Raw genomic sequence first — 25,597 nt, 5'->3', positions numbered from 1 at the left:
TGGTCTCCAATTCCTTCACTGACCCCTGTGGGGTCCTTTTACTCAGCCACCACTTGAATATTTTGTCACTGAAAACTGGCTGGTGTTGCCTGCCTTCCCTTTGCTGTGCAAGGAGACTCTTCTTGCAGATGTAACTCTTCCCTATGGCCACCTTTTGAGTAGAACAAAAAGCTGAGGTGACTTTGCTTTGGTTACCTCTGCTGGTGGTGTCCCCTGTGCTTGGCACTCTACCTGCCTCTGAGCGATATGGGGCTGCGATAAATTAAGGAAACTTAATGCATGCAAGATCTCAGAGGCTTTGAGGGATCTGCGGAGTGGCAAACTACTAGAGATTTCTCCTGAAAACTGGCACTGAAAATTAATGACAAAAGGGAAAAGGGACCTTTTTGTGCAAGCTTCTGCATCCAGTTAATTGCATGTGTAGAAGGGAAGGCTGTGTCGCTGTCTGCAGGAAGCTATTTGTGCCCTTTTCTTAAGGCTTAACGATAAAGTACAAAGAATCAGTTTTAAGATAATTCTTTCCTTGTGTCAAAAGCAGATCTTTGCAGGAAAACACTCCTCTCCTGGTTCCTGTAATGGGCTGTCTTCTGTAAACACGGGCATAATGTCTGTCTCCTACTTTGTCTTCTTTTAGTTACACCAAGGGAGAGCTAGATATTTCGTACATTACCTCAAGAATCATAGGTAAGTACTGCTTATTGGATAAATAAAACTTTTAGTATCCCAGAGTTCAGAAGTCCATAAACACGTTACGGTGCACGCTCAGCCTGGCTTCTTCTTATGTTTCTAGTGATGTCTTTTCCTGCTGAAGGCGTTGAGCTGGGATTCAGGAACCACATTGAAGACGTACGGACGTTTTTGGATTCCAGACATCCCGACCACTACACCGTCTTCAACTTGTCCCCCAAGTATTATCGCAGTGCCAAGTTTCACAACCGGGTGAGTGTCTTCCAAGGGGTTAACTAGACCAAGGGGTGAAACTTCTTGGGAAAAGGGACACCAGGTCCTGTTTCTGTCTATCCTGAGCGTGGCAAAATGTAAGAAGGTGGAAAAGGAATTATAGGTGTTTCGAAGTTGCTGTGGTCGTTTTTGGCTTTTAGCTGAGGCCTGGGGCTGTGGAGATTAAAGAGCTGGAAGGTTCAGGGCATAATTCTTGTGTTAGGAGCCTGTGAGAGTAAGTGGCATTGCACCAAGTTGAGCCTGTGCTGCTCTTGGCTTATACATAGCTGTCAGAAGCTGCTGCAGAGACGTGAGGAGTAGAACGAAAGCACTTTGAAAGAAATTACCAAGAAAAGAAAGTGGATTATTTTAATGTTGAACAACCCGTCAGCTGTGCTCTACTCAAGCAGGAGACCTTAACAAAGCACAGGACTGGAAACTGAATGTAAGGGGTGCTTTGGCTCTTCCACTAGCATATGACTTTAAAAACCCACCTCCACTCTCTGCCCCAGTTTCCTTCTCTAAAACCAGAACAGCATACGGGAGCTGTTGCAAGGCTCTGGTTCATTAATGGCTTTTAGAGGAAATCTCCATGAAATATTGCTGTTGAAATGCAAGATCAGATCTAATCTTTCAGAAAACTCCCTGTCCTTTCCCTCTCCCACAAGGGAGTGATGATTTTTTTTTTAAATTATTTTTTGTTTTTAATTTCTTTTTTTTGTTGTTGCCTTCCACAAAAAAAGGCAACGGCAGCTGCCAGGCATAGCTCTCGGCCAGGGTAAGCGAATCTCATGCCGTGTAAACCACATTTCAGTCTGAGCTGTAGCTGAAGCTATCTTCAGCAATTGCTCCGATCGCCAGAAAACTCTCACTCACACTTGAAGCAAATTTCTCAGTGGCAATCAGTAGCCAGCCATGTCTTTAAAGATGAGTAAATGAATGCAAAAGACTAATTAAAAGATATCAAGGGCTCTGAATCTTCCTTCTCGCCTGGTTGTGGTGCATCGCTCTTGCTGTTGGTGGGAGGAGAAAGACCTGCTTTTGAAAGCCCAGCATTACACATCTGTTGGTGTATTGCTTGACCTGGCCGTAACTTCTCCCCCTCTCTGCTCTATCTCCTACCCTACCCAACAGCTTCACAGAGGACTTTGTATGTCGCTCTTGAAGCACAAGTAGGTGCTTTGTAATTTATTGACACACAGAGGAAGAAAATGATACCTCTTCTAATAAAATATTGTACTTTGAGATTACGGGCTAGGAAATACTGACTCCAAGTTCCTTTGTAGGAAAATGAAATGTGTACAACACAATACATGAGACCAGATGAAATGTGAAATGATTATAAATATCAGGTTGAACTTCATATATATTGGAAAAAAAAAACCCTAATTGGCTATCAAGGAGATGAAATCCCATTAAAGGTATTTCCTGGATGAGGATGCCAGATGAGCTGAAGTTCTGAGATGCACACTTGTTCGTTGAAGGGAAAGGCTTTTAAATTCCTATCTTCTTTAAAACTTTTTGTTCCTAAGATCAAAGTAGGTCATTTTGCTGCACACAGTCACAGGAGGAAGATGATAGTTAATGTCCTGCTGGGCTCTTTTCCTGCCCTGACATGGATGTGTGGGGCACGAAGCCCCAAGTACCCGGTTTATTGAGGAGAAGAGGGGACTATGAACACTAAAACCTGCTGCTCAAACCTGGCTGTGCTCTGTTCTCCTCCCTGGCCTGCCACCCCGGCAGGAGAGGAGAGCTCACGGCTGCTCGAGGAAGTGTGAGCAGTTTGAAAACATGGAACTCAACTATAGCCTTAAACAACAAACCCAAACTTCAGAGTCCCTGGTGGGTCACATTCTTGGCTGTTGCTGCCCTACTGCTGAAGTAAAACAAGCTTATTTCCAAAGCTCTAGAAGAATTCCTGTTACTTTTCTGTAAAACTGTCTTTCATGAGTGGTGCTGAGGTTGTGTTTGAAATAAATGCCGTGCTACATAGCGCGTATTTAATCTCCTAATTGCAAACCGGCAGGCAGATGTGTAATTATAGGCAAAGTAAATATATAATTATGGACTGTTGGAAAATGTGTATTATTTACTTGATAAGCGGTGATGGCTTTTCCAGATGCTTGACAGTGTGTTGTCATGAGGTCTGGTCAGAAGGTTGTCACTGAAAGGGTCTCTGGTCATATTAATTCTAACAGCCACTTGGAATCTGAATTGTGTTTTAGTGACCTAGCTGCAAGTGGATCTTGTGCCTCCTGAAAAACTATTTGGGGTTGGGAGGAGAAGACTTTTGCCTGATATAAAATAATTTATAATATAAACTAATACACGTCATTTCTGGCATCAGTACGCTGGCTCTGTTAAAGAATTGAATCAATGTTTATGATCACTCTGTAATTTTACAGTGGTCCCACAGCTGCAGCAGTGCACACGCTGCCAGGTCCGTGGAACAGAAAGCTAACGCTGGCTGTTCCTGCACTGGGGGTCACCGCCTGGTGAACCTTTGGGTGTTTTGTGCCCCCACGGCCCTTCCTGAAAATGCACAGAAAAGGAATAGGCAAGGGAAGATCAAGTGTATGCAACAGAAGGAATGAAATAAAATGCAGGTCTCGAGATGGGAGAAAATGAGGATGAGGATAACTAGGGAAGGGTCACTCACAGCCTTCCAAAGGTTGCGTGTGGATTGATTTATTGGGTAGCTTCTACAACGCAAACCTGCGCTTGCTCGCCAAGCACGCAGCTGAAATTTCAGGTTATTGTGGAGACCGAAAACTTTCATGAGTCCCAAAAGCGATTAGACAAATGTCTAATTAGATTAGATCTGACAAAAATCTGCCAACTGTTCAGCAGAGGTCTGTCAGCTGAGGAAGGCTGGTGAGGGGTGAGGCAGAGCCGCCCGCTCGCTCTGTCCCTGTATCCTCTGGGTGTCACCGGAGCCGTTGGTTGAGACAAAACACGGTTTGGTTGTCAGAAACCAGTCAAAACTCTGGTTTGAGTCGGGATTCCTGTTTCTGCTCCAAGATGTTGTGCAGGTTCCCGTAAGAGAGAATCTTAAATACAAGTTTTATGAAACCTGGAGCACTTCCTTCCTCTGAGAGATGAAACGGTCAGGTATGGATATCATATGGCTCTTTGAGAACATCTGGACAAACCATCTCCTTCCTGGCCTCCGTTTGCATTAAGCAGGATCCAAATGTCAGCAGAGAGAAAGAACCAATTCTTTGTCTGAGGACAAGCCTCATGACGCTTCTCCTTTAAATTGCTTCTAGCCAGAAATGCCTTTAAAAAAGATATTTCAATTAAAACCAGATGAAACGGAGATGTCTGTAGAAGGCTATTTGATGTGCTGTTTGAGACTGCAAGGACTGCTCTTGAGATAAGCGTTATGACTTAGAACTAGAGCATCGATGAATAGTAACTAGACATACTTTAGGATTTGTGGTTTTTCAGTTCTAAGAAGTCATTCATTTTTCTGGCTCATATCTTAACTATACTTATTCATATATGTATTTTTTTTAACAGAAGTTTCCCTTTCATCAGCTTAGTATCTGTCAAATAGGGCTTGAAAATCCTATGACACCAAATGACTGCGAACAGCAGATGCTCAGTATCCTTTGAAAATCAGAGCCGTGGTCTTTAGGGGCAAGTTGAACAAAGGCTTTAGACATAGCAGAAATCAGTGTGCTGCTGCGAGACTGGAGCGTTATGAAAGGCCACTCAGGATAAGCTGACTTGGAATGTAAATTTTAAAAATGTATAGTCAGTGACAATACATCAATATTATGTTACTTAACTGAGAATTCTTTTTTGTTGGTCTCCTCATAATTCATGAATGTCACGGAGCAGAATTATGCATAAGAGATGGAGTAGGTTTCAAGCACATAAGCCCAGGTTGTAAAAGAGAAGTACGTTTCTTGCAGAAAGCATTTGTAAAAGCCTGCCTTGCTCAATGCTTTTATGAAGCTGGCTTTTGTTCATCGTGCGATTCCCGTAGGTATCTGAATGTAGCTGGCCAGTACGACAAGCACCCAGCCTGCACAACCTCTACGCCGTCTGTAAGAACATGCACAACTGGCTACAGCAGAACCCCAAAAACGTGTGTGTCATCCACTGCATGGTAAGTACACCAGGAGGTAACCAAATTTTTAGACCTGTGGTCATAAATCATATCGTACGTTGAGTGTCTGGAGTCTGTGTACGAGGATGGTGACAATTTCTAAAAGAAATGTAACAAAACAGATCCCCATAGAGAGGGACATCACCTTCCACGTGCAGCTGCGTAGCTAAGCTGGAAGATGTGACACAGGAATGCAAAGCAAGAGGGATCACAGGCAGCCTAGCTGTGGACTACTAGAGGTACGAGTAGCATAAAAGGTTTGAACTTCACCCAAGAGCAGACCGTAAGAGCTGTCAGCATGCTGTGGCTTTGCATTTTAGTGTAAGTAGTCGCAGGACAAAATCCAGCCTCTAGACTGAAGGTTACTGACGGAAGTTGAGGAGAAAACACATAATTGGGAATTTTGTCAAACTGTGAAATGGAGATTATTAAAGTCTCTCGCAGTCGCTCCTTGTCAGGCCTGGCTGAAGATGTCCGGTTGCCTTCTGCTCCTCTTTGTGCACCACAGCTGAAATGGTTGCTAAATCCCCCGTAAGGGTTTTATATTCAGTACTGGGCAATGTGTAGATGGGATGCATGAGAGTGGTGCGATTCTGTATGACTAACTTGTAATTTACCCCATACAACCTTTAATATTGACGGTGATGCCCAAAAGGAGAGTTCTGTTTTGCTCCTGGAGCCTAAATGAAATCCGGGAGGCTGTCAGCCCTGATCAGCATAAACTGGAAGGAACAGAGGAAACGACTGATCCCAAACCTCACACACGAGTCTGGCATTTCTGCCTTGCGTAGCACAGCCAGCAGCTACGGGATACAAATTCCATTCAAACAGAGACAAAGATGCACTTGATGCCTCCAGTCCTGGAAATCTAGCTCAAGAATGAAATTCCTTTACTGCCCTTTGAGCAATGACTATCAGGATAACGCTGTAAAGGACAGTGTTCTGGTTTCAGCTGGGTTCATTTTCTTTTAGTAGCTGGTACAGTGTGTTTTGGATTTACTGTGAGAATAATGCTGATAACACACTGATGTTGCCACGTAGTGCTTATCCGAAGTGAAGGATTTTTCTGTTTCCCATGCTGCCAGCAAGCAGGTGCACAGGGAGCAGGGAGGGAGCGTGGCCAGGACAGCTGACCCCAGCTAGCCAAAGGGCTATTCTATACCACAGAATGTCATGCCCAGTATATAAACTGGGGGGAGTTAGCTGGGAGGGGCGGATCGCTGCTCGGGGACTGGCTGGGTATTGGTCAGCAGGTGGTGAGCAATTGCAACGTGCACCATTTATTTTCTTTCTTTTTCCTTCGGTTTTATTTCTCTCTCTTTTTGTTATATCCCTTTTCATTACTATCATTATATTTAATTATTATTATTGTTGTTATGTTTTATTTTAGTTATTAAACTGTTCTTATCTCAACCCATGAGGTTTTTTTTCTGATTCTCCTCCTCATCCCACTGTGGGGGGGAGGAGCAAGAGAGCAGCTGTGTGGGGCTTAGTTGCTGGCTGGGGTTAAACCATGACAGGGAATCCTTTTCAACACTTTCTAAGGAGTCTGCAGAAGCCCACTTAGTTTATATGAACCTGAGAGATCTTGTCAGAAGCAACTGGCAGGGGCTAAACCTTAAAAAAGCAAACAGCCTGTTAACCTTGAGCATGTGCTCAGGCTCAGCAGGTTACTGGGTCTGGCTCAGCTCTGGTGTGGCAAATCCTACAGATTTTAGGCTGGAGTGCCTAAAAGGTGCCTGAAATAAATAACTGCAAGGAGCCCGTATAACCTTTAACTTGTGGCTCAGAATTTTGAGGGGGACTACCTGCCTGATGGGGCAGTAGGTTTCCCACTTCTTCCTTGGAAACGAGTCATGACTTCTGGGATCTTCTGCCCCCTCTAACAAGTGGGACATGAGCTGGGGAGGTCCTCGTTACTCTGGTAGTACTGAGCAGGTTCTCATTGCTGTGCCATGAATGTGCATCCAAAACTAGGCAGGCATCAGCCCCGGGTTCTGATGGAAGCTAATGGAAGGGCTTTTTCTTTTTGTTTGTCTTGCCAGAGCTGGGCTATGGCCCACGGTTCATCACCTCCTATGTTCCTGGTTATAGCAGAGACCTGGGGCACTGGGGATACTTTGATTCTCTCCTGTTTTTTCTGTATTTTTGGTCTATCCATCTGACTCAGCAAACATACTTTCCCCCATAATCACCCTAAAGAAATATAGACTTCTTCAGGAACAAGCTGTAGGCTGAGGGCTGTGGAGGTGTTTGGGTGAAGGAGCCTTGGGTTGGAGTTTTTTTATCTGTGAACTCTTCTAGGTTAAATTTCTATCAGATTACTGCCTGCAGCAGTGGGACGGGTGTATTCTGACCCCTGTGATCAGTTCCAGGCTACGTTTGAAATAATTATAATACTACTTTGGAGCAGCCATGGAACACCAACATTTGTAGAAAAAAAAAAAAAAAATCTACTTCTGGGTTTTCAAAACAAGTCTAAACCATCCTCAGCTCTGACTGCTTACTGGATTTTAGCTTTGATCCACTGAACAAATGACACAGCACTGAAAAATTCCTCATCGTCTTGAAGTCTCAATCCTAGTCTTCCTGGAGAAATTATTTGATGTGATTTAAGGAAGAGTGGAAAGTGTTCTGCTGACTTTTAAAGGCTGTCTCTGATACTAACACACGTTTTCTCCCCCTGCTCCTTTCCTTAACAGGATGGCCGTGCAGCCTCAGCGGTTCTGGTCAGTGCGATGTTCTGTTTCTGTCACCTCTTCTCTAATCCAGGCCCTGCTATGCAGCTGCTGAACACAAAGAGACCTGGGATTGTACTGTGGCCATCTCACAGGAGGTAAAGTGTACTGGCTAAACGCTACGCAAGCGGGCTATATTCCTCACACTGAAAACTGCCCAGGTACCCGTTGGGTGTGTTTTGGCAATGTGTTCCCAGCCCCTGGGCTGAGATAGGCATTCAGGCTGCATTTTGTTCCCCAGAAATAAGTGGTAAAGTGGCGCTCGGGCACTGGAAGATGTTGGCCAGAGCAGCCGTGGGATATCTGTCCTTGGAGATCCTTGGCTGGGTATCACCCCCAGCAGCATAATCCAGTTCTGAGACACAGCTTTGAAGCTGGTCCTGCTCTGAGCGGAGAGCTGGGCCACATGATCTTCAGAGGTCTCTTCCAATCGGAATTATTCTATTATTTTATAAAATAATGCACATGACCTGAAGGGTGTATACGCTGCATGCTACAGTCTCTCCACTCAGACCAGCCTGAAGGCACTGGCAGGAGGTGACAAACTGAAAATTCCAGAGTTCCTATTGCAGCACAAGCAGTGCTCATGCATTAGCCACGGTACTTAGCTTTGGCAGGTCTTAACTGATGTTTACGGCTGCTTCCATTTTAAAAACATTGATTTAACAGTAATGGAGGAACAAAATCAAATATTACAATAGCTTTGCTGGTTAGTTCAGGAAAGCTGACACACCTGTAGTGAACAGGGCCTGGGTGAATCCCTCTCCCTATGTCAGCTTCACCGCTGCAGGAGTTTACACTGTAGAATTGTCTTTTTTACAATTTCCATTAAGCAGAGGAAGAGCTGCCTATCAGAGAAAGCCAAAGATATAGTGTTATGTATGTAATAATTCTGATCCTCCAGCACATGACTAACAGTATCTGCTATGTGCATGTAAAATAGAAGGCAAATTTCTACTGGTAAACCAGAAAACCCATTGCTCAGCACCTCCTCTCCTAAAAGGTGAGGAGAAATGATCTTCAGCTCAAAGCTAAAGGCCAACTTCCTTCCTCTTGAGCTTCAGTTTTTGAAATTAAACAGAAATAGAAGCATAGATTTTGTGCCAGCTGTAAGGGTGTTGAAGTACACGGACACAGAACTGTGAAAGAGTCACACTTTCAGTGGACTTCAAGGTAGATTTCAAGTACAGAATGAAAATCGGCCTGCTGGGATGGAGATTTCAGTAATGGCTTTCTCTGTCTGCAGGTACATAGGATACATTTGTGATCTAATAGCAGACAAGCCCATCATTCCTCACTGCAAACCACTTACTATCAAGTCAGTCACCCTCAGCCCAGTCCCCTGTTTCAACAAGCAACGAAATGGATGCCGGCCCTTCTGTGACATTCTCAGTGGAGAAACCAGGATCCTGACCACCTCTCAGGAATATGAAAGAATGAAGTGAGTTGCTGTGATCTCCTACCACCCTTAGGAGCCTGATGCGAGGCGTCTTTCGTTTTGCTCTAATGTGTCTAACGTCTGTGCTGCGGTCATCGTCAGACTGCCTGATAAACGTAGGGGAGCGTTTATTAATTGGAAGTTAGAAATAAACTGCCAGAGTGAGTCTGAAGCTGGCACGCAGTGGGATACCTTCATTCAGTGATGTGTTGGTTTCCCCTGTGAAACGTTCCTGTGTCAGCGAAGCCTAACGCTAAGCAGAGCGCTGAATGCGCCTTCTGTTTGCTTGGCCTGAACGAGGGGATAGCTTTTATGTGGACATTGTTGCTGGGTGGTAATGGCATTGTGGAAGGGAGCTTAACTGTGGATTTTCTTCTCTTCCCCTCAAAGAGAATACCGCGTGCAAGAAGGGAAAGTCCTAATTCCACTGGGGGCCACTGTCCATGGAGATGTTGTGGTTTCTGTCTACCATATGAGATCAACCATTGGGGGACGTCTTCAAGCAAAAGTAGGAGTTTGTTTAACTTCTCTTGCACGGTAGAGACAATGCAGCTGAAGCTGACTGAGAGATGGCTAAATATGGGGTCTAAGAATGCACATGGCACTTGTGATGAAAGTTTCCTTACCTGACAGTAGACATCATGCAAATTTGAGCAGTGCCAAGTGAAAACAAAGAACTGCATGTGGACAAGCCCATGATCTCTTTATGGAGATGATGTCAATAGACACCAGGTGTAGGATCCTTCCAGCTGGTGTAGAAGACAGAAACTGTCCGTCAGTAACCAGCTCAGGGCAAACCACCACCAAAGCCTCTACCTTTGCGCTCTAAGAAAATGGAAGAAAATTTTCTTCTGCTCAAATTCGAATGACTTACTGACCCCTTGTTCCTGCATGGTGTCTGTTTTGTTTTTTTTTTTTTTTCCTCTAGAGCAGCCTTCACCTTTTTTTGGTCATTAGGGCAAAAAGGCAATTTGTGTGGATCAGTCATGGGGATAGGAAACACCATTTAGGCAGCAGGCTGGTCAGCCAGCTGCCCTCTTCATAGCCAAAAAGCCTCTTAATACCAGCAGAGCAAAGAAATGGGAGACTGGAAACTAGGGAGAGGTAATGGAGCAGTGCCGGAGTGAGCACACCCTGATGTCTCCTTCCCATAACACAGTAGCAGTGCTGAAAGTGAAAATAGGTGTTGGTCTGTGCTGCTCTAGGCTTTGAGAGTGACCTTTAAATAGTGTTCTCTGGTTCTTGTGATTGTGGAAGAGGAATTTGGAAATGCAGTCTGTTCAGACTAGAAAGCTTGGATCTGCAAAAATGAGTCGTCATACACTAAGCCGCTCCATTAACCTCTGTAGTGATGAGGGTTAATCGGCTCGCTCGGTTAAATAAATTGTAGTAACTTAAAGCACAAAAAGTGAGGGAAGACCCCAGTTTTGTCCCACCTGCTTTGAGTACTACCTCATTTTCTCCCTGCAGACGGGTGCTGGACTCTCACAACCGGCTGGGTGTGGTGTCTGCATTCTCTATCCACTGACACTTTAATCTGAGATCTTGATGATTTTCCTGATGATATGTTTGAAACCTTAATATTGAAGCTGCAGAGCGACCAGTGAACGTTTCTCTCTTCTTAATTCATTTTTGGTGCTGTTTGCTGTATAGATGACACTTTACCGAAGCCTCTACTGCAGGTGAAATGGTCTTAGATTTTCTTGGGGTACAAACCTGTTGCTCCAATGTATTCAGTGGAAACAGGTATTGGTTTCATTTAACTGCTAAAGTGACAACTAGGTCCCAGAAATAAAGACAAGCAAGGGAAGAAGGCATTTGCCTGAAGGCTGTGGAGGCACTCTGCTCTATAGAGGCAGGAGCAGCAGGGTTTAAGGCAGATGGAATATTAAAGGGTAATAAAGAATAAATATATTTTAAAAAAAAAAATAAAGCATTTGAGAAGGAAAAGCTCTGCTTTCTGTAGAACAAGCAGAATGAATTAGCTTCTATAGCAGTTATGATTAGTCTATATAGTAACTGCTAGTAAGGTAGACTTAACTAAATGTCTGCATGAGCTGTAAACAAATATTTTAATTTCATGAATTTAAGCACTTGTTCAGTCTGGTGCTCTGTGTTTTTTTCAGATGACCAACACACAAATATTTCAAATTCAATTTCATACTGGATTCATAGCCCTGGGAACAACCACACTAAAATTCACCAAGTGAGTATTTTAAGCTGATCATTAATCAAACCTGAAGTATAAAAACCTCACGAAGGCTGAGGGACAATAGTCACAGAGGAAATAGGAAAAGCCTGTGTGCGTGCGTGTATTGAAAGGCTTTATATAGCTTTGCAGAAATATCCTTTCCTTTTTGACGGTACAACTCTTGTCCCCATTTAGGCCTGAACTGGATGCCTGTGACTCTCCAGACAAATATCCTCAGCTCTTTCATGTTATACTGGACATAGAAATACAGTCTGCTGATAGACAAACAGAATTAACTCCCCCATGGGAGAACTTCACGACAAAAGACATCAATCCAACCATTCTCTTCTCCTCTCATCAGGAGCATCAGGACACTCTTGCTTTGGCAGGTAAGAGCTGCATAGATTTATTCGATGTCCACGCTTACCTGCATGGTGAACTTCATTTTGCTTGATTTTATTTATTTGGTGCTCTGTGCTGCAGGTAGATGTCCCACTGATTCACCCCAGGATAACATAAGAAATGTTGGACAGAGTGCATTCTTCTCATCTCTCAGCTGGCAAGGTATGCAGACCTGGTCTTCAAAACAAAATCTGCTTCAAACAAGACCAACAACCTTTTTTTTTTTTTTTTTTCCCCCTCCCTGGAGCACAGAGTCAGGCTGAAGGATCTGATTGTAACATGTCTTTCCCATTAGATCACAGCACATTGCTGGTCACACCCTTATGTTGCAACTGAGTGGGAATTAATTTCCTGCAATGTCCTCTTCAAACATTGCCTGCTTGTGGTGTATGTGACAATTACTGACACTGTTCTACTGTAAAGCTTCCCCCAAGGCCTCCTTGATGCTAAACCCAAATTTAAGTTGCCTTTTCCTAATGTTGCACTTTATATATAGTGCTATGAGAACGTAGCACCGAGAGGGTTTCTCTGAGAGGCCGTTTAATAACACCAAACACCTTGAAAATCTCACAGCACTGCCAAAAGTAGCATTCCTCCTCTGGCATCAGTGCCACGTAGGTAGGAACCTGGTGTAAGAGATCCTTGTGGGCACAGCTAGGAGGGTGGTTTATGTCACTGCTCTTTTACACTGAGCCTTGTTTTGCCTGGAGTTTGAGGCATGGCTGGAGAGCATTCTGGAGGCTTCATCCTGACCCAGAAACTCATTCAGTTTGTGTCTGTGGACGTTACACTTGCCGACTCTTCAGGCTTGAGGAGAATCAATTAACCTCTGTCTCTGTTTCCTCATCAATAAAGCTGGCTCCTTACAATACAGACCAGCAAAGACTTTACGTTAATCTTTGCAAAGGACTCTTATTGTAAAATCTAGCAAAACACTGCTGTGATATTCTCAGTAGCTTTTTGTTCTTCTTGTAAGCTGATTTTTATGGGATCTTTGTGATGACAAAACTAACAGCTACCTAATTTTATTTTTAATCATCGTTTAGATCAGAAATCTGACAAAAGTAGCTCTCACCCCACCTCAGAGGATCGAGCAGCGTTGGTGCATGAGGAAAGCGAACAGTCAGATGACGAACTCTTGTCCCTTTCCAGTCAGCACAGTAATGCCAGTGGTGACAAGCCTCATGGGACACCAAAACACAGCAAAAAGCAGCAAGAGCCTCCAGCACCACCTCCGCCTGAAGACGTGGACCTGCTGGGCCTGGATGGTAGCCCTATGAGCAAGAGTTTTCCCTCGCAGCCCACTGCTGCCCCCTCCAACTCAGACTTGCTGAATGATTTGTTTGGAGTTGGCGGGCCAAGTTCCCAGAGTCAAAGTGGACAGCCCGCTGCTGAGGAGGTCTTCCATGTGGGGGGACCTGGATCTGTGCAGTCAACTCCTCGGCGTTCCGCAGCTTCGGCATCCCCATCCCCGTCCCCAAGGGTAGGAGAAGGTAATAGTAGCTATGCCTAGTGAGTGATGTGGGGCACATCCTTGGAAAAACCCACCTGGGTGATCTGCTCTGGGCTGTTGGATTCCCTTTGGGTATACTCATTTCATGAAAGTTAAGAGCTTTGAGGGATCCCAAGACGTCAGCCAGCTGCTCTACCCTGAGACGGGAGTTGGTGCATCTTCGTAGTCAAGAACTCAAATCAGATTATCTAGTTTGTTCCCTAAAAGTCTCTACTGGAGCTCACTCCAGTGTTTGGCTGGCTCCTTACACTGACAGCCACTGGAGATCATCACTTTTGCTCTTACTATGTGTCCAATAATGTGTATGAGGAGAATACGTGTTCGTTAAAAAAAAAAAAATCCTCTTGGGTTTTGGGTAGACCCATAGCAGTTTGAATTTAATTTCTTTTTTAACTTTAGGGGGTTTGGAGCTATGATACTGATCCTGGACTATGAAATACAGCTATACAGTTCTGCTGGTTTGTGTCTTTCTGCAGAGAAGATAGGCAATATGAGAAGATCTTTTGTTTCTTCAAAGACAGATTGAGATCAGGCTTGGCAGAAGGAGTGGTTGAATAGACATTAGAAAAAGGGATCTTTTGGAGGGTTACATGAACAGAGGAGAGCAAGTGGAAATCAGTTGTAAGTGAACAGGTAAAGAGTCCAATCCAAGCTGCTCAGATTCGCTGAAGGCCTCGGGAACAGATGGTTGGTTTTGCCAAAGGCAAAATGTGAATAAGTATCCGGATCTGCCAGCTGGTCTCTGTGCACTGCACTGAGCTGCACAGCCTCCCCGTCTTTGCTTGGGCCTAATCCTTCATGTTACAGTTTAAGAGTTGATATTGTCAACAGGTACCTGATTCAAAACGCACAGTGTGCTTACTTAACTTTTTCTCAGAAACAAATAACTTCAAAGATTTGCAACACCTACCAACTTCCTTGTACAGAAATGGTATTATTATTCATTTTTGTTAAGCCTGGGCGATGCTGGGGCTGACACCGGTAGCACCTACCACAGGATGGCCCCACGCAGCCAATTTCTGAAGACTCTTCTTGAGTCCTCCTTTCTCATCTAGAAAAAAACCCAAAACCTTCAGGCTGGGGGAGGTTTGTCCACCAGTACACTCATCAGATTTTCCTATGGTGCTTTTTGAAGTGAAAGGCACAGGAGCAGTTACAATCTACTTGTACTGAGCTTTGCGAAGGGAGGGGGGAGATGGAGATGGAGGACTGGAGGCAGGAGAGAGGAGAACACAAGTTTCAGTGGAAGAAACTGGGCCACTTGTGTATGGAGAAGGTTCATCTTGTGGCTGTTGTACGCTCAGCCTTAGAGTTCTCGCCAGGGGTGGGAAGTTGTGCAGACACGCATCTTGCGAAGCACAGGCACAGCAACAGGATCAGGAAAAGATTTCTGGATATTGTTGTCGAGCTTTGCAGATCCAGATTGGTGCTTGAAAGAGAAAGGAAAAGTATCACGCAGCTAAATTGTCCCAAGCCAGGAAAGCAGGAATAAGAGCTTGAGAGATACGTGAAGGCTAGTAATTTATGAAGTACCTTAAACAATGAGTAACGTAAGTAATGAGTAGCATCATTAACACAATGCGTGGCTTCTCAGGATTGTATCTTTCTTGTGGTAGTATATATTGTGTCTCTGTTCAGGATCCTCTTTACTGTGAACTTGTTGGCAAGTAAGAATTTGAGTGACATTATTCAGGCTTCTTTTGTTGGTTGGACTTGTTGGTTTGTGTTTTTTTTTCCATGAAAGACATTAGGCTAAACAAATTGATCAAAAATGGAGTTTGAGAACGAACTGGGTTTTTGCACGTTGAAACTTCATCTGAAGTGCCTAAGTGACTAAAGACTCACTTCAACTGCTCTGGAATTCAGTCCCTCTCTTTGGAAAAGGCAGATGGGATCAACAAATGTGTTGCCATAACCAAGTCGTGTGGCTCTCTAGGTCCCCTAGACCCCTCTGGCGAGGGTACTGATACTTTCCAGTTGCCCTCCCACAGTCACACGCTGTCTCCTATTTGGCATCTGCAAGTATTAGGTTTTCTTCTCCACACACCAGTGCCTTTTCCCTGAAGCACATTCATTGTACAAGTTAATGATTTAGTTTTCTCAAATATGTTTTTCCAGCCACTGCCTTTGATCCATTTGGAAGTAGCCCTAAGCAAACTGGTCCCGACCTCCTGGGTTCCTTTCTTGGTTCATCAGCTGTCCCTGGTGATCCTTTCCTTCAAGCAACAAGAAGTCCTTCACCAACTGTGCACAGCGATCCCTTTCACATGGGTAAGAAAGTGAGGCTCTTCTAGTGTATTTAAGTAAACGCAAAATGCTGCTTTTAGATGGAGCCATTAAGTACAAACTGATGCTTACCGTAAAATGACTCTAAACCACAGAAACCCCACTAAACAGGAAAGAGCTTTTTGTCTCTAGGCTTAAAGAATATTCATCATTTGAAGCGTGGTAGGATGAGACTAGTTTTGCTCAAGTCTTATACTTAATTAATAAGCTATTTGTATACATGAAAAAAGAGACCATGAAGAATGTCTGCCTGCATATTCCTGTGGTTATGAGGTCCCGTTTGAACCAAACTACCATTAATTGAGCTAAATAGAGCATGGCATATTAAGCCTGCTAGAGAAAACACATATCCTTTGGTGATTTTAGTTACAGGCATCTGCTTTCTTTAGTTCTGATAGTAACCCTGGCCAAATCCACAGTTGAATTTGACTTTTATTTGAAGAGAAGGATTTTCTTTTCTTTATTGGTCTTTTTTCTTCTCTTTGTTTCAAATGTTCCTTAGTTGTCCCCTTCTGCCCCCGTGCCAAAATTTAATGTTGTAACCTTCTCTCAAACACATTCGGATGCGAGTTTGTTTGTGCCTGATCATCTACCACGTGTCCCTTGGGTGCAACAGTCTCACTGGAACACCAAAATGACAAAGGAGGGAAGTAGTGTGCTGCTTGGCACTGCTTGTGCCCTTGCTTTGCCAAACTCGCCTATTGGATATTAACTCTGTGAATAATACGGGTGGGTCACACTTGGAGCTGGCTGCACTAATGAAAGGAATTTAAATGGTATCCCAGCGTGATGAGGTATTAAATTGCAGTGCTAATGTCTACGGATAATGAAATGCTGGCAGGGTGAACTGCGTAGATGTACAGACTTTATCTGATACAGGCTTAAAGGAAGGACTGTGAGTGTTCTATCTGGTTTAAATCTTCATGGGCTGTTTCGCTGTATCAGTTTTCTCCATCCTTGCCCTTTGCATGTAGAATATTTTCTTGGGTTGAGATGTATTCAGAAACCCAAAACCCCATGTGTTACTCTGGTGGTAAAGTTTTTATGAATAAGTATATAAAGCCTCTGACCGAAGCTATCATAAAACGAGCTCTATAAATCTGTGCCCTTCCCCACTTACCTCTGCACAGTACAAGATCAGAAAAAAAAAAACCATTAAATTTGTAATGCCCATCGTGGGGGAGAATTTAACTTCTAATTAGAAAACGGTAGATGGATGCAATACGGTCTCTTGTGCTCCTTGCCCTTGTCTCTTCGTAGACAGTGGGTTTTGTTGTTTTTGCTGAAACACTGTGAGACATTTATACGTAATCATTCTGCTTAGCTTCTAGCACACCAACGGTTTCCATACAACCAGATGTTTCCGGTGGCTGGGACTGGCCCAGCAAACCAGGTATGTATCATAAAAATTCAAAAGGTTTAACAAAAAACCCTTAAGGAGCCCCGAGAAGAGGAGAAGCAGAGGGAAAATGCTACCAGTGACAGCAGAGAACAGGTTCCCTCTTTCTGCTGCTTAGCACTTTGACTAATACAACAAAATTTCCATCAGGATTTTAGTTAGTCTCAGCTCAATGGCAGCAGCTATGCTGCCTGCTGCCCTGGTTTCCCAGTCATCCAAGTGAGGATCTGGCTAGAGACTCCCAAACTCCTTCTGTTCAAAAATCTGGGTTTCCTTCCTCAAGAAACCAGGACCTGCAGTGGAGACATGTGCCCGGTGAGGATGTACATAGTTGTGTTTCATTCCAGTGCAGAGCCAGGAGAAGGACCTGGGAAGTGCGACGAGTTCCTGAGATGGCACTAAACAATAGCATGATTCTCTCTAACCTTGGAAGAGTATGTCCTACCAAAAGTTGCTTCTTGAAGGCTTCTAGTTCTTAAAATATATTTGTCATAATTACTCTGTCACCATGGACAGTCTAGGGAATATTTTTGTTGCTGAGCCTAATTGTGAGTGGGTGTGCAACTAGTCTGGGCCAACACTGAGTTGAGACTGCTAAGGAACCTGACAACAGTACACCTAATTTTAACAGCAGTCTGCTAACATCACGTGACTGAGCACCGGGTAGGAGCTGCACTCATGTAAAATAGAGAGAAAAACCGAGTTATTTTTATCTTTTATATATATATTTATTTTTTTCCCTTTAAGGTGGCCTAGGAATGGGAAGTAAATCAGCTGCCACCAGTCCTACAGGATCCCTCCACAGCACTCCCACTCATCAGCCTAAACCCCAAACACTGGATCCATTTGCTGACCTGGGGACTCTTGGAGCAAGTTTAGCAGGTTTGCATCCCTCATTTAAAAAAAATAATTCTAAAAACTACCAGCTCTGTTTTAGAGAAATAGGATGAACAGCCTGGTATGTGACAAAGATCTGTGTGGGTCCTCTCGACCTACCTGCGTGCCAGTGTCACATTCAAGCTTTTCCTTCTGCCTCGATTCTCTGTAAGCTCTCACAAATCTCTGCTTTTACCGATTTTTCCATCAAAAAAACCTGCTAGGAACTTGTTGGGCCCTCAGTGGGCTAACCTTTATGTCGTGAGCCTAAACGGTCTCTGGCTAAGGATGTTCTGTGTGCAACTGCAGAGCTGTTGCTACAGACCTTGGAGCAGTGCCCGGAGTAGTGACTTTGACTCTTCAAAGCTCCTGGAGTCCCTGGGGAATTGTTTCCTTCTAGACCTGACTCATTTTTGTCCTTTGTGAAGAAACCTGTGGAACCTCACTAAACTGCCTCTAATTTGCAGTACTATCTAAAGGTGGAGTCCGAACCCGTTTTCATTTGCACCTGGCTACAGAGGACTGTTTGCCTGACTGCTTAGACAAGCATTTTCTCATTGTTTTTATCTCAGAAAACGATGAGCAAACCCTCAACCTCAGTGTTAAGGGGGCAGTTCCGACAAATTATTTAAGTTTTCCTTAAAACCCAGCACATCAACTTCTCTGACTCTGGTAAATAGATTTTTCTTCCCTTTGTCACTGCCCTCAGCTCTTTGCAAGCCATTGTGGTTTTATCTGTTTGTTTTCTCCTTTGCGTCAGTACCAGCATGGTTCTGGAATTAGGTTTCCCAGTTCCCTCTGCTGGATCACTAGCTGCTCTGCAGGAGCAAAATAAAAAGTACGCCAAGACCCCTGTCGGAGCCGTCGAGGTGCTTTTAAAACACGTATTCTGTAGCGAAGTTATGGAGTTTAAAAACAAACGACTTGGCATCCACAGGATATTTAACCACATTTTTGTTGTTCGTTATGAAGACAAAAGCACTTCATCCAGTTTCCATGACATGCTTCAGAGCTCAAAGTTGAGTGTGGATGCTCGTCTCAAATAATAAAACATCCACATTGCGTTCCTCCCACCACAAACTAAGGCAGAGGAGCATCCCTTCAAGTAACAAGGTGCTGAAACGCACAGCTCTGCGGGACAGTATGACATCAGGACAGCCTAAGGGGGTATTATTTCAACATAAACCAGCTTGATGTTGCCACCGTAACACGCAGCAGCTGTGCTCCCAGTTGGCTGTGTGTAGCTTTCCCTGCCTTTCCCCCGTGAGTCGCTATCCCGATCCCTGTGCAAGCATGAAAAGCAGGTGCTGCCTTTTAAGCAGCTTACAGGGCAGTGACAGCGAAGTTGAAGGTTGCAAAGATAAGTTTGTGACAGAGCTGAAACGAGAAGCCAGCTAGCTGCCTGGGGGGATTATGTTTAGTTTCCCTTTTCAGAAGGCGAGTCAGTACGCTGTTTGGTAACGCACTCCTTTCCCCGTCCTCTGCAGGTGGCCCTTCGTTTGCCAGTAAGCCGACCACGCCGACAGGCATGGGAGGAGGATTCCCCCCCTCGCCGCAGAAACCCTCTCCCCAGCCCATGGGCAGCAGCGGTTGGCAGCAAGGAGCGGGCTACGGCTGGCAGCAGGCGCAGCCCAAAGCCCAGCCTAGCATGCCTCATGCCTCGCCCCAGAACAAACCCAATTACAACGTGAGTTTCTCTGCAATGCCAGGAGCACAAAACGAACGTGGAAAAGGACCAGCTAACGTTGGTAAGCTTTTCTGAGCTCGGCATCCAAAAGGTTGGCTCCTTCTAATATTGCTTTATCGCTCCAACACCTTAAACAGGTCAGGGTCTAAGCAAGTAAGTCATCCTGATCATTTGATGATATATAAAGTCCAACACTAGTTGTCCTGTCCTAGACTCTAATGTGTGCTCATACTTAGTACATCCTGTATTCCAAATGGGCTTCAATAACAATAATTCAAAAGTAACATTAGCCTATTAACCTCTTTTGTGAGAAACCTGCGCACTCATTAGCACTGGGGGATTGCTATAGGGATGTGTTGGGGGTGGCTTGGATAGAAAAGCAGTGTTAAAGAAATCTGTATCGTGGTAAGAACTTCAAATCTTTTTGTTTTTCAAGAGTCAAAGCCAAAAGTGTCTGCGGATTTTGAAGATCTATTATCTGGTCAAGGTTTTAATGCTCACAAGGACAAGAAGGGCCCCAAAACAATAGCTGAGATGAGAAAAGAAGAAATGGCTAAGGAGATGGACCCCGAAAAACTAAAAGTAAGCAATATTTTTGTTTATGCTTTTACAATCACTCAACGTGTCTTTCGTTCTTCATCGTGCTGGAGGCTGCTTGAAACACTGCCCCTGGAAGGCGGAGGGGGCAGCAAGCTGCCAGCTGTCCTGCATGCGAGGCAGCTGAGCAAATCTTTCAGATCCTTTAGTGCCAGAAGCCATCCTCCTGTTTTAGTACTTCCTCGAGCACGCAGCCTCCACAGCAGTGCGGGATCCCAAGGACCGTGTGCTAGCTCTCCTGCTTGCTTTCCATAAAGCAGGGGTCTAAACTCGACAGCATCGCAAACTGCCGTGGTGCCCATTTGCAAGCAGTGAGCTAGTGTGACCAGAAAGACAAAGTCATAACCTGCAGGTGTTGGGGAATATCTGGAAGAACCTCCACTGTCTCATCAGAACGAGAAATACTACTTAGAGATAGTTGTAAGTTTGTAAAAGCTCTGTTCTTGCAAATCAACCAGGTAAGAGCGGTGACCATCTCCGCCAGTACTTCCGCCAAACGCGAGGTTTGGTGAAGCCAGGGGTGTTCTCCCCACTATGAGATTGCCTTGGGGCAGAAAGTGAGAACTTCCTGCTGTTTGTTCATACAATCAACTCTCGTGCCTTCCCTGGAGACGTGAGCATCCTTTGGAATAGATTTAAAACACCAAGGTTACATTTCTGGCCCAAACCAGAGGGTGGCAAATAGTGGCTTGCTCAGGGTTACTGTCAAGGCTGCCGGCCTTCCACATCACTCCAGCCCTGATTATCCGGCACAGCTAATTGAATTAATCCTCTGCCTCATAAATCTTGCTTGCTTTGGAATTCTCTCACCCCTCCTCAATAAATTACCAAACCACAGACCTATTATGACTGGAAGGAAATTCAGTTTGTCCTGCTCTACATTTGAAATACGAAACTACAAATTACAGTTACGGAAGGATATAGAACTGAGGAGAAAAGCCCAAGCAATAGCCAAGCAAACTTCTAGGAAACGGAATGAGTGATTATTTTTTTTTTTTTTTTTTTAAACCTTGTGAAAAAGTTTAAACCTTTGGGAAGTGTGTGCCAGCAACCATGCTGAACACCAACGTCAGGTACTTGTAACCAAGCCGGACAGCTGTCAGGCCATCAAGTGAGCAGCAGCTTTCCCAATCCGAAAGCTATACAGCTTCAGTGATTCTTGTGGTACTGCTTAATGTGTGCAACATTTTCTCCTCAGCAAGCTGCCGAATCACTGACGCACCCAGCTGATTCTCCCTTCCCAGTACAATTCCCTTTGCTGCGATGCGTTTTATTTCATTGAGTCACTTCAGTTCAGCCTGAAACTGTTAAAACTATTCACGCTTTGGTTTTCACGTTTACTTCCCTTTCCTCCTCCCCTTCCCCAGCCGTAGGCTAAGATGGCAACCACTAAGGGGGACTATATCACCTAGGAAAGTGGACTACCTATTGCTTTATTTGACTGCTGGATTGCAGGTAGCAAATAGGCATGTGGAGAGAACTGAGGCTTCTGACTTGGAGCTTAAAGACATCTGTATTGAAGCCAACCTTCAACATGAGCCTTTAGAAGACTCAACTCCAGACACACACAAAAGATAAACACCCATGGCAGAGTACTAGCTGAGCTTACTTTAGGTGTGCGGTTAAGCTTGCTAAAGAGACAAAGAGTTCAACATTTCATTTATCTTTTGACCGTTTCATATAATGACTGTTCATAAGCATTACCAACTCTATTTTTAACCGGGTTGTTCTTCAAGGCGTGTCTTAACTTTCAAGCAGTGGTATAAAAATTAATGAAAAAGTAGAGACTGACAAATATCTTCCAAAGGTTTTCTAAAGCTTGGAAAGAAACATAAGATGCTCCTTGGAGTCATTGCTATTCAAATGAAGAAACTTTTTCCTACTGGAATATGTAACGTAAGGCATAAATTGAGACTCACATTCTTTCTCCAGGTCCTGGAATGGATTGAAGGGAAGGAGAGAAATATAAGAGCCCTGCTGTCCACAATGCACACAGTTTTATGGGCAGGGGAGACCAAGTGGAAACCTGTTAGTATGGCAGATCTTGTCACGCCAGAACAAGTGAAGAAGGTCTACCGGCGGGCAGTGCTTGTCGTTCATCCTGACAAGGTAAGGTTTTCCTAGTTTCACATCGTTCAGAAATTGTCACTGTTAATTAGAAAGCGTTGAATGTGATTTCTTAATTTATGTGGTGCAGCTTCGTAGAAGGTAGTAGTTCAAGATTTTTGCCGGTTTCTGAAAGGTTAGAACTCTGACCACTCGCAGCCCCAAGACTGTCCTTGGGACATGCTGCTCCAAGCAACAGAAATTCAGATCTTCAGCCTTTCTCACCCTCACTTTGACTGTAAGCCATACTGGTGGTGAACAACAGTCCAGAATATTGTGCCTGCTAAAGGAGATGTGGGTGTGACAAAGGCATATGAAAGGATGGGGGTCTTAAAACCAAACTTCTAAAATGGAAGAATAGGGTTATCTGATTATCCAGCTGGTGGCTTGTGGTCTTGCTGCTTACACTCGCCAACCGGAGTGCAAGGATGCCATCTGGGAAGCCCTGTGGGGATGATGAGGCTTCCACGTTGAAGGAAATGGAGGTCCTGAGAGTTTCAGGGCAGTGGGCAAGGCTTGAGAAGATGTGGGCTGCCCAGAGGCTTGCAGGAATATTGCTTTTATCAAGGAACTGTATCAGGTAGCGGCTCTTTCCCTTCAGTGCAGGTAAAATGCCTCTTGCAAAGCCTAGGTTAAATTTTCTCGCCCTTGGGACTGCAGTGCTTGTCACACTTGGGGGTTTATCAGCTCTGAGGAGAAGAAGAGCTGAAGAGCCAAGAAATTCTTAAGCTGTAAAGAAGGTAAGCAGCCCTCAACAGTAGCTTATTCTTGCCAAAGAAAAAGTGAAAACCATTTGTAGAAAGTGAACGATAACTGCTTGAGAGTCTAGGTGCTCAAATGTCAACTTTCTGTAGTTTGATTTGGTAGATGTGACATCCCTCTTTCTGTTTTTATTCCAGGCTACTGGGCAGCCATATGAACAATATGCAAAGATGATATTTATGGAGTTAAATGATGCCTGGTCAGAATTTGAAAACCAAGGACAAAAACCCTTGTATTAGGTACTTTCTCAGTCTCCACTACAGACCTGTGCTAGTGCTTATATAGTCTCTTGTCACAAATGTCACAGATCAACCAAACTCTGGCTGGAAATTCAGAAGTTTCAGAAAACTAAGAGCCTAATACTTATCATGAAGAACAAGAGAAAGGTTTCCTTACACTTGTATCAAGAATCCTGAGCTCAGAGGAACTCTAGCCACTTGGCTTGCCATACGAGAGCCACGGGGTTACAGTTTCTTGTAACTTTTCTATTTTTCTTTGGATTCAAGTGGGGCAAGAGAGGACACATTCTGGGAAAAGGTGGACTTGTTCTGTCTCTGACACAGTGTAGCTGGTGAATTTCCTACTGTTTTGTGATACGTGATATGGCAACACTTCAGCTGAGTTCAATAACCGGTGGTGAAGCCCAAACTTTGATGTACGTACTTTCTACGTTTGGGTCAAACTTTATCAAATTTAAGTGCTCAGATGTGGTTTAGGCACACTTCTAACAGTCACCATTTGCTGCTTAATTGCTCATATAGTATAGTATGGCTGAATAGAGACAAAGCTGAATCCTGGGTTAGATCAGTGTTGGCAGCTGACTGCTGCTTTACGCATTAACACTGTACTTCACCTCACAGTCCAGCAGTGAAATGTGCAGAAGGAATTCCTCAGCGTTATGGAGTAAGTGTCTTTTAAAGCAAGCGACGAGTAATTGATGTTGGTTTCTTAAACAGCAGTTCTGGGGGAACAGGGAATTGGGGGGAAGGGTGAATCCACGTTTGTAAAAGTGAGGAATGAGCATGTACTGCGTTTTCCATGAAGTTCTCACCAGTAGCTTGAAACCATCAAACAAAAGAAATATCAACAAACTACAACTCTGCTGCAAAGTTCTAGAAACTTCCCAGTCTATAGGTAACACTTCCCCTCCTGAGGATTCAGAAGACTTTTTCCAGCCCACTTGTATCACCTCTATGCCTTTATCAGCTCCAGAGCACTTGGCAAAGGCTCTTGGCAGAATGCAACCTGTTGCAACTTCACTTTTCAGATCACAGTGTACAAGCTGTCATGCAGACACCTGTGGAACCAGGTCTGATTTTTGAGGTAAATACAGTGAAAATTGATTATCTTCAAAGTTTATATTGGACCAAAGCAATAATATCATAAGGAAATATCTCTGATGCTAAAAGCATCTTTCCTAGTTAAAAAGCAAGTTACACTCTTCACCCCAAATTCTGGCATTCTCCTTTTGTAGAATAAGTAAAGCTAGCAGTTTATTTACCAACATGTTGCATCCGTATTTGAGCTTTGAAAGGGCAGGTATATTCAGAAGATGGGCAGGAAATCATTTGTATTTACTGCTTAAGGAACAGTTTGCCATCTGATGTGAGTCTTTAAAGCTGGTGGTTTTTAAAGACAATCCACTTGTTGTTGCACTTACATTTTCAAGTGGCAAAACTTTTACTGCAGACAGTGTGTCAAAGTACATTGCTTTCTGTATAAAAGTCATCCTTTTGTTGTATTGGTCCATTATTTACTACCATTAATTGATAATGTGAAACCAACACATAGGTCTCCTTTTATATAAAAGACCTTAAGATAATAGTAACAAACTGGATGTTATTTATTAATGTTTTGATCCAGTATGTGCTCGTCTTATTTAAAATGAGATAACTGGAATGTGAATCATGTTCCTGTGATTTGTTGGTTTATTGTTTCTCATTCACATTTGTAGATATTGTGACCTATGCCTATATAATAAAAATGATCTCATTACTATAACGTACTTTTTTTAATGATGAAAACTACATTAGCTTTGTATCGAGTTTGTCATGGCACATAACTCTGGATACTCATACGTTCACAAAATACAAATCCATCATTAAACTTTATCTACCAAAAGAATCCCTACCCCACTTAAGTTTTGATTACTTCCATCCCTAATGTTTTTATGGATGCATGAAAGTATTAGGACGTATGTATATCAAAAATAGTTAACTAAAAAAAAAAAAATTCTTCTCATATCTGGTAGTGACAGAGGTTATCAATGTTCAGGTTTACTGTTTGACTAAATTATTGTAATTTTTGTAAATACAGTATATACTCAATGAAATTGTGACTGGTCTAAAACATTTGTACATACATTAAAAAGCTCAAATTAACATAGTCAGGTATGTTTTGTGCTTGTGGGGAAAACAACTCTCTACCTTCTTGCTTTAAACACGTTTCAGAGTAACTTATCTGTAAGTGCTGGATAAGCAACAACGAGTCTACGTACGGTAAACGGAAACTTCTTTTGTCTACAGTGTCTTACATGTATGACCAAC

General features: G+C 43.7%; 1 protein-coding gene across 3 annotated transcripts in view; it reads left to right on the top strand.

Annotated features, from left to right (window-relative positions):
* The window catches only part of DNAJC6 (DnaJ heat shock protein family (Hsp40) member C6), a 52,312-nt gene extending 26,715 nt beyond the window's left edge, over positions 1 to 25,597 (top strand). The window contains exons 3-19 of one of the 3 annotated variants that reach the window (XM_074906030.1): positions 635 to 684; positions 791 to 939; positions 4,934 to 5,056; positions 7,759 to 7,892; positions 9,041 to 9,235; positions 9,623 to 9,740; positions 11,359 to 11,438; positions 11,619 to 11,812; positions 11,907 to 11,987; positions 12,872 to 13,318; positions 15,457 to 15,591; positions 16,949 to 17,017; positions 17,771 to 17,896; positions 19,387 to 19,647; positions 20,023 to 20,168; positions 22,116 to 22,292; positions 23,189 to 25,597. In XM_074906030.1, the coding sequence (XP_074762131.1) occupies positions 635 to 684; positions 791 to 939; positions 4,934 to 5,056; positions 7,759 to 7,892; positions 9,041 to 9,235; positions 9,623 to 9,740; positions 11,359 to 11,438; positions 11,619 to 11,812; positions 11,907 to 11,987; positions 12,872 to 13,318; positions 15,457 to 15,591; positions 16,949 to 17,017; positions 17,771 to 17,896; positions 19,387 to 19,647; positions 20,023 to 20,168; positions 22,116 to 22,292; positions 23,189 to 23,290 (2,587 nt within the window). In that variant the 3' untranslated portion in view covers positions 23,291 to 25,597. Of the gene's footprint in view, positions 1 to 634; positions 685 to 790; positions 940 to 4,933; positions 5,057 to 7,758; positions 7,893 to 9,040; positions 9,236 to 9,622; positions 9,741 to 11,358; positions 11,439 to 11,618; positions 11,813 to 11,906; positions 11,988 to 12,871; positions 13,319 to 15,456; positions 15,610 to 16,948; positions 17,018 to 17,770; positions 17,906 to 19,386; positions 19,648 to 20,022; positions 20,169 to 22,115; positions 22,293 to 23,188 lie in introns of all 3 variants that reach the window. The other 2 variants (XM_074906029.1, XM_074906031.1) reach the window with 2 other exon arrangements.

Source organism: Athene noctua, chromosome 5, assembly GCF_965140245.1.
Source record: "Athene noctua chromosome 5, bAthNoc1.hap1.1, whole genome shotgun sequence".
NCBI classification, from domain to species: domain Eukaryota; kingdom Metazoa; phylum Chordata; class Aves; order Strigiformes; family Strigidae; genus Athene; species Athene noctua.
Note: the sequence above shows the minus strand (reverse complement) of the source record. Positions and strands in the feature narration are given on the sequence as shown.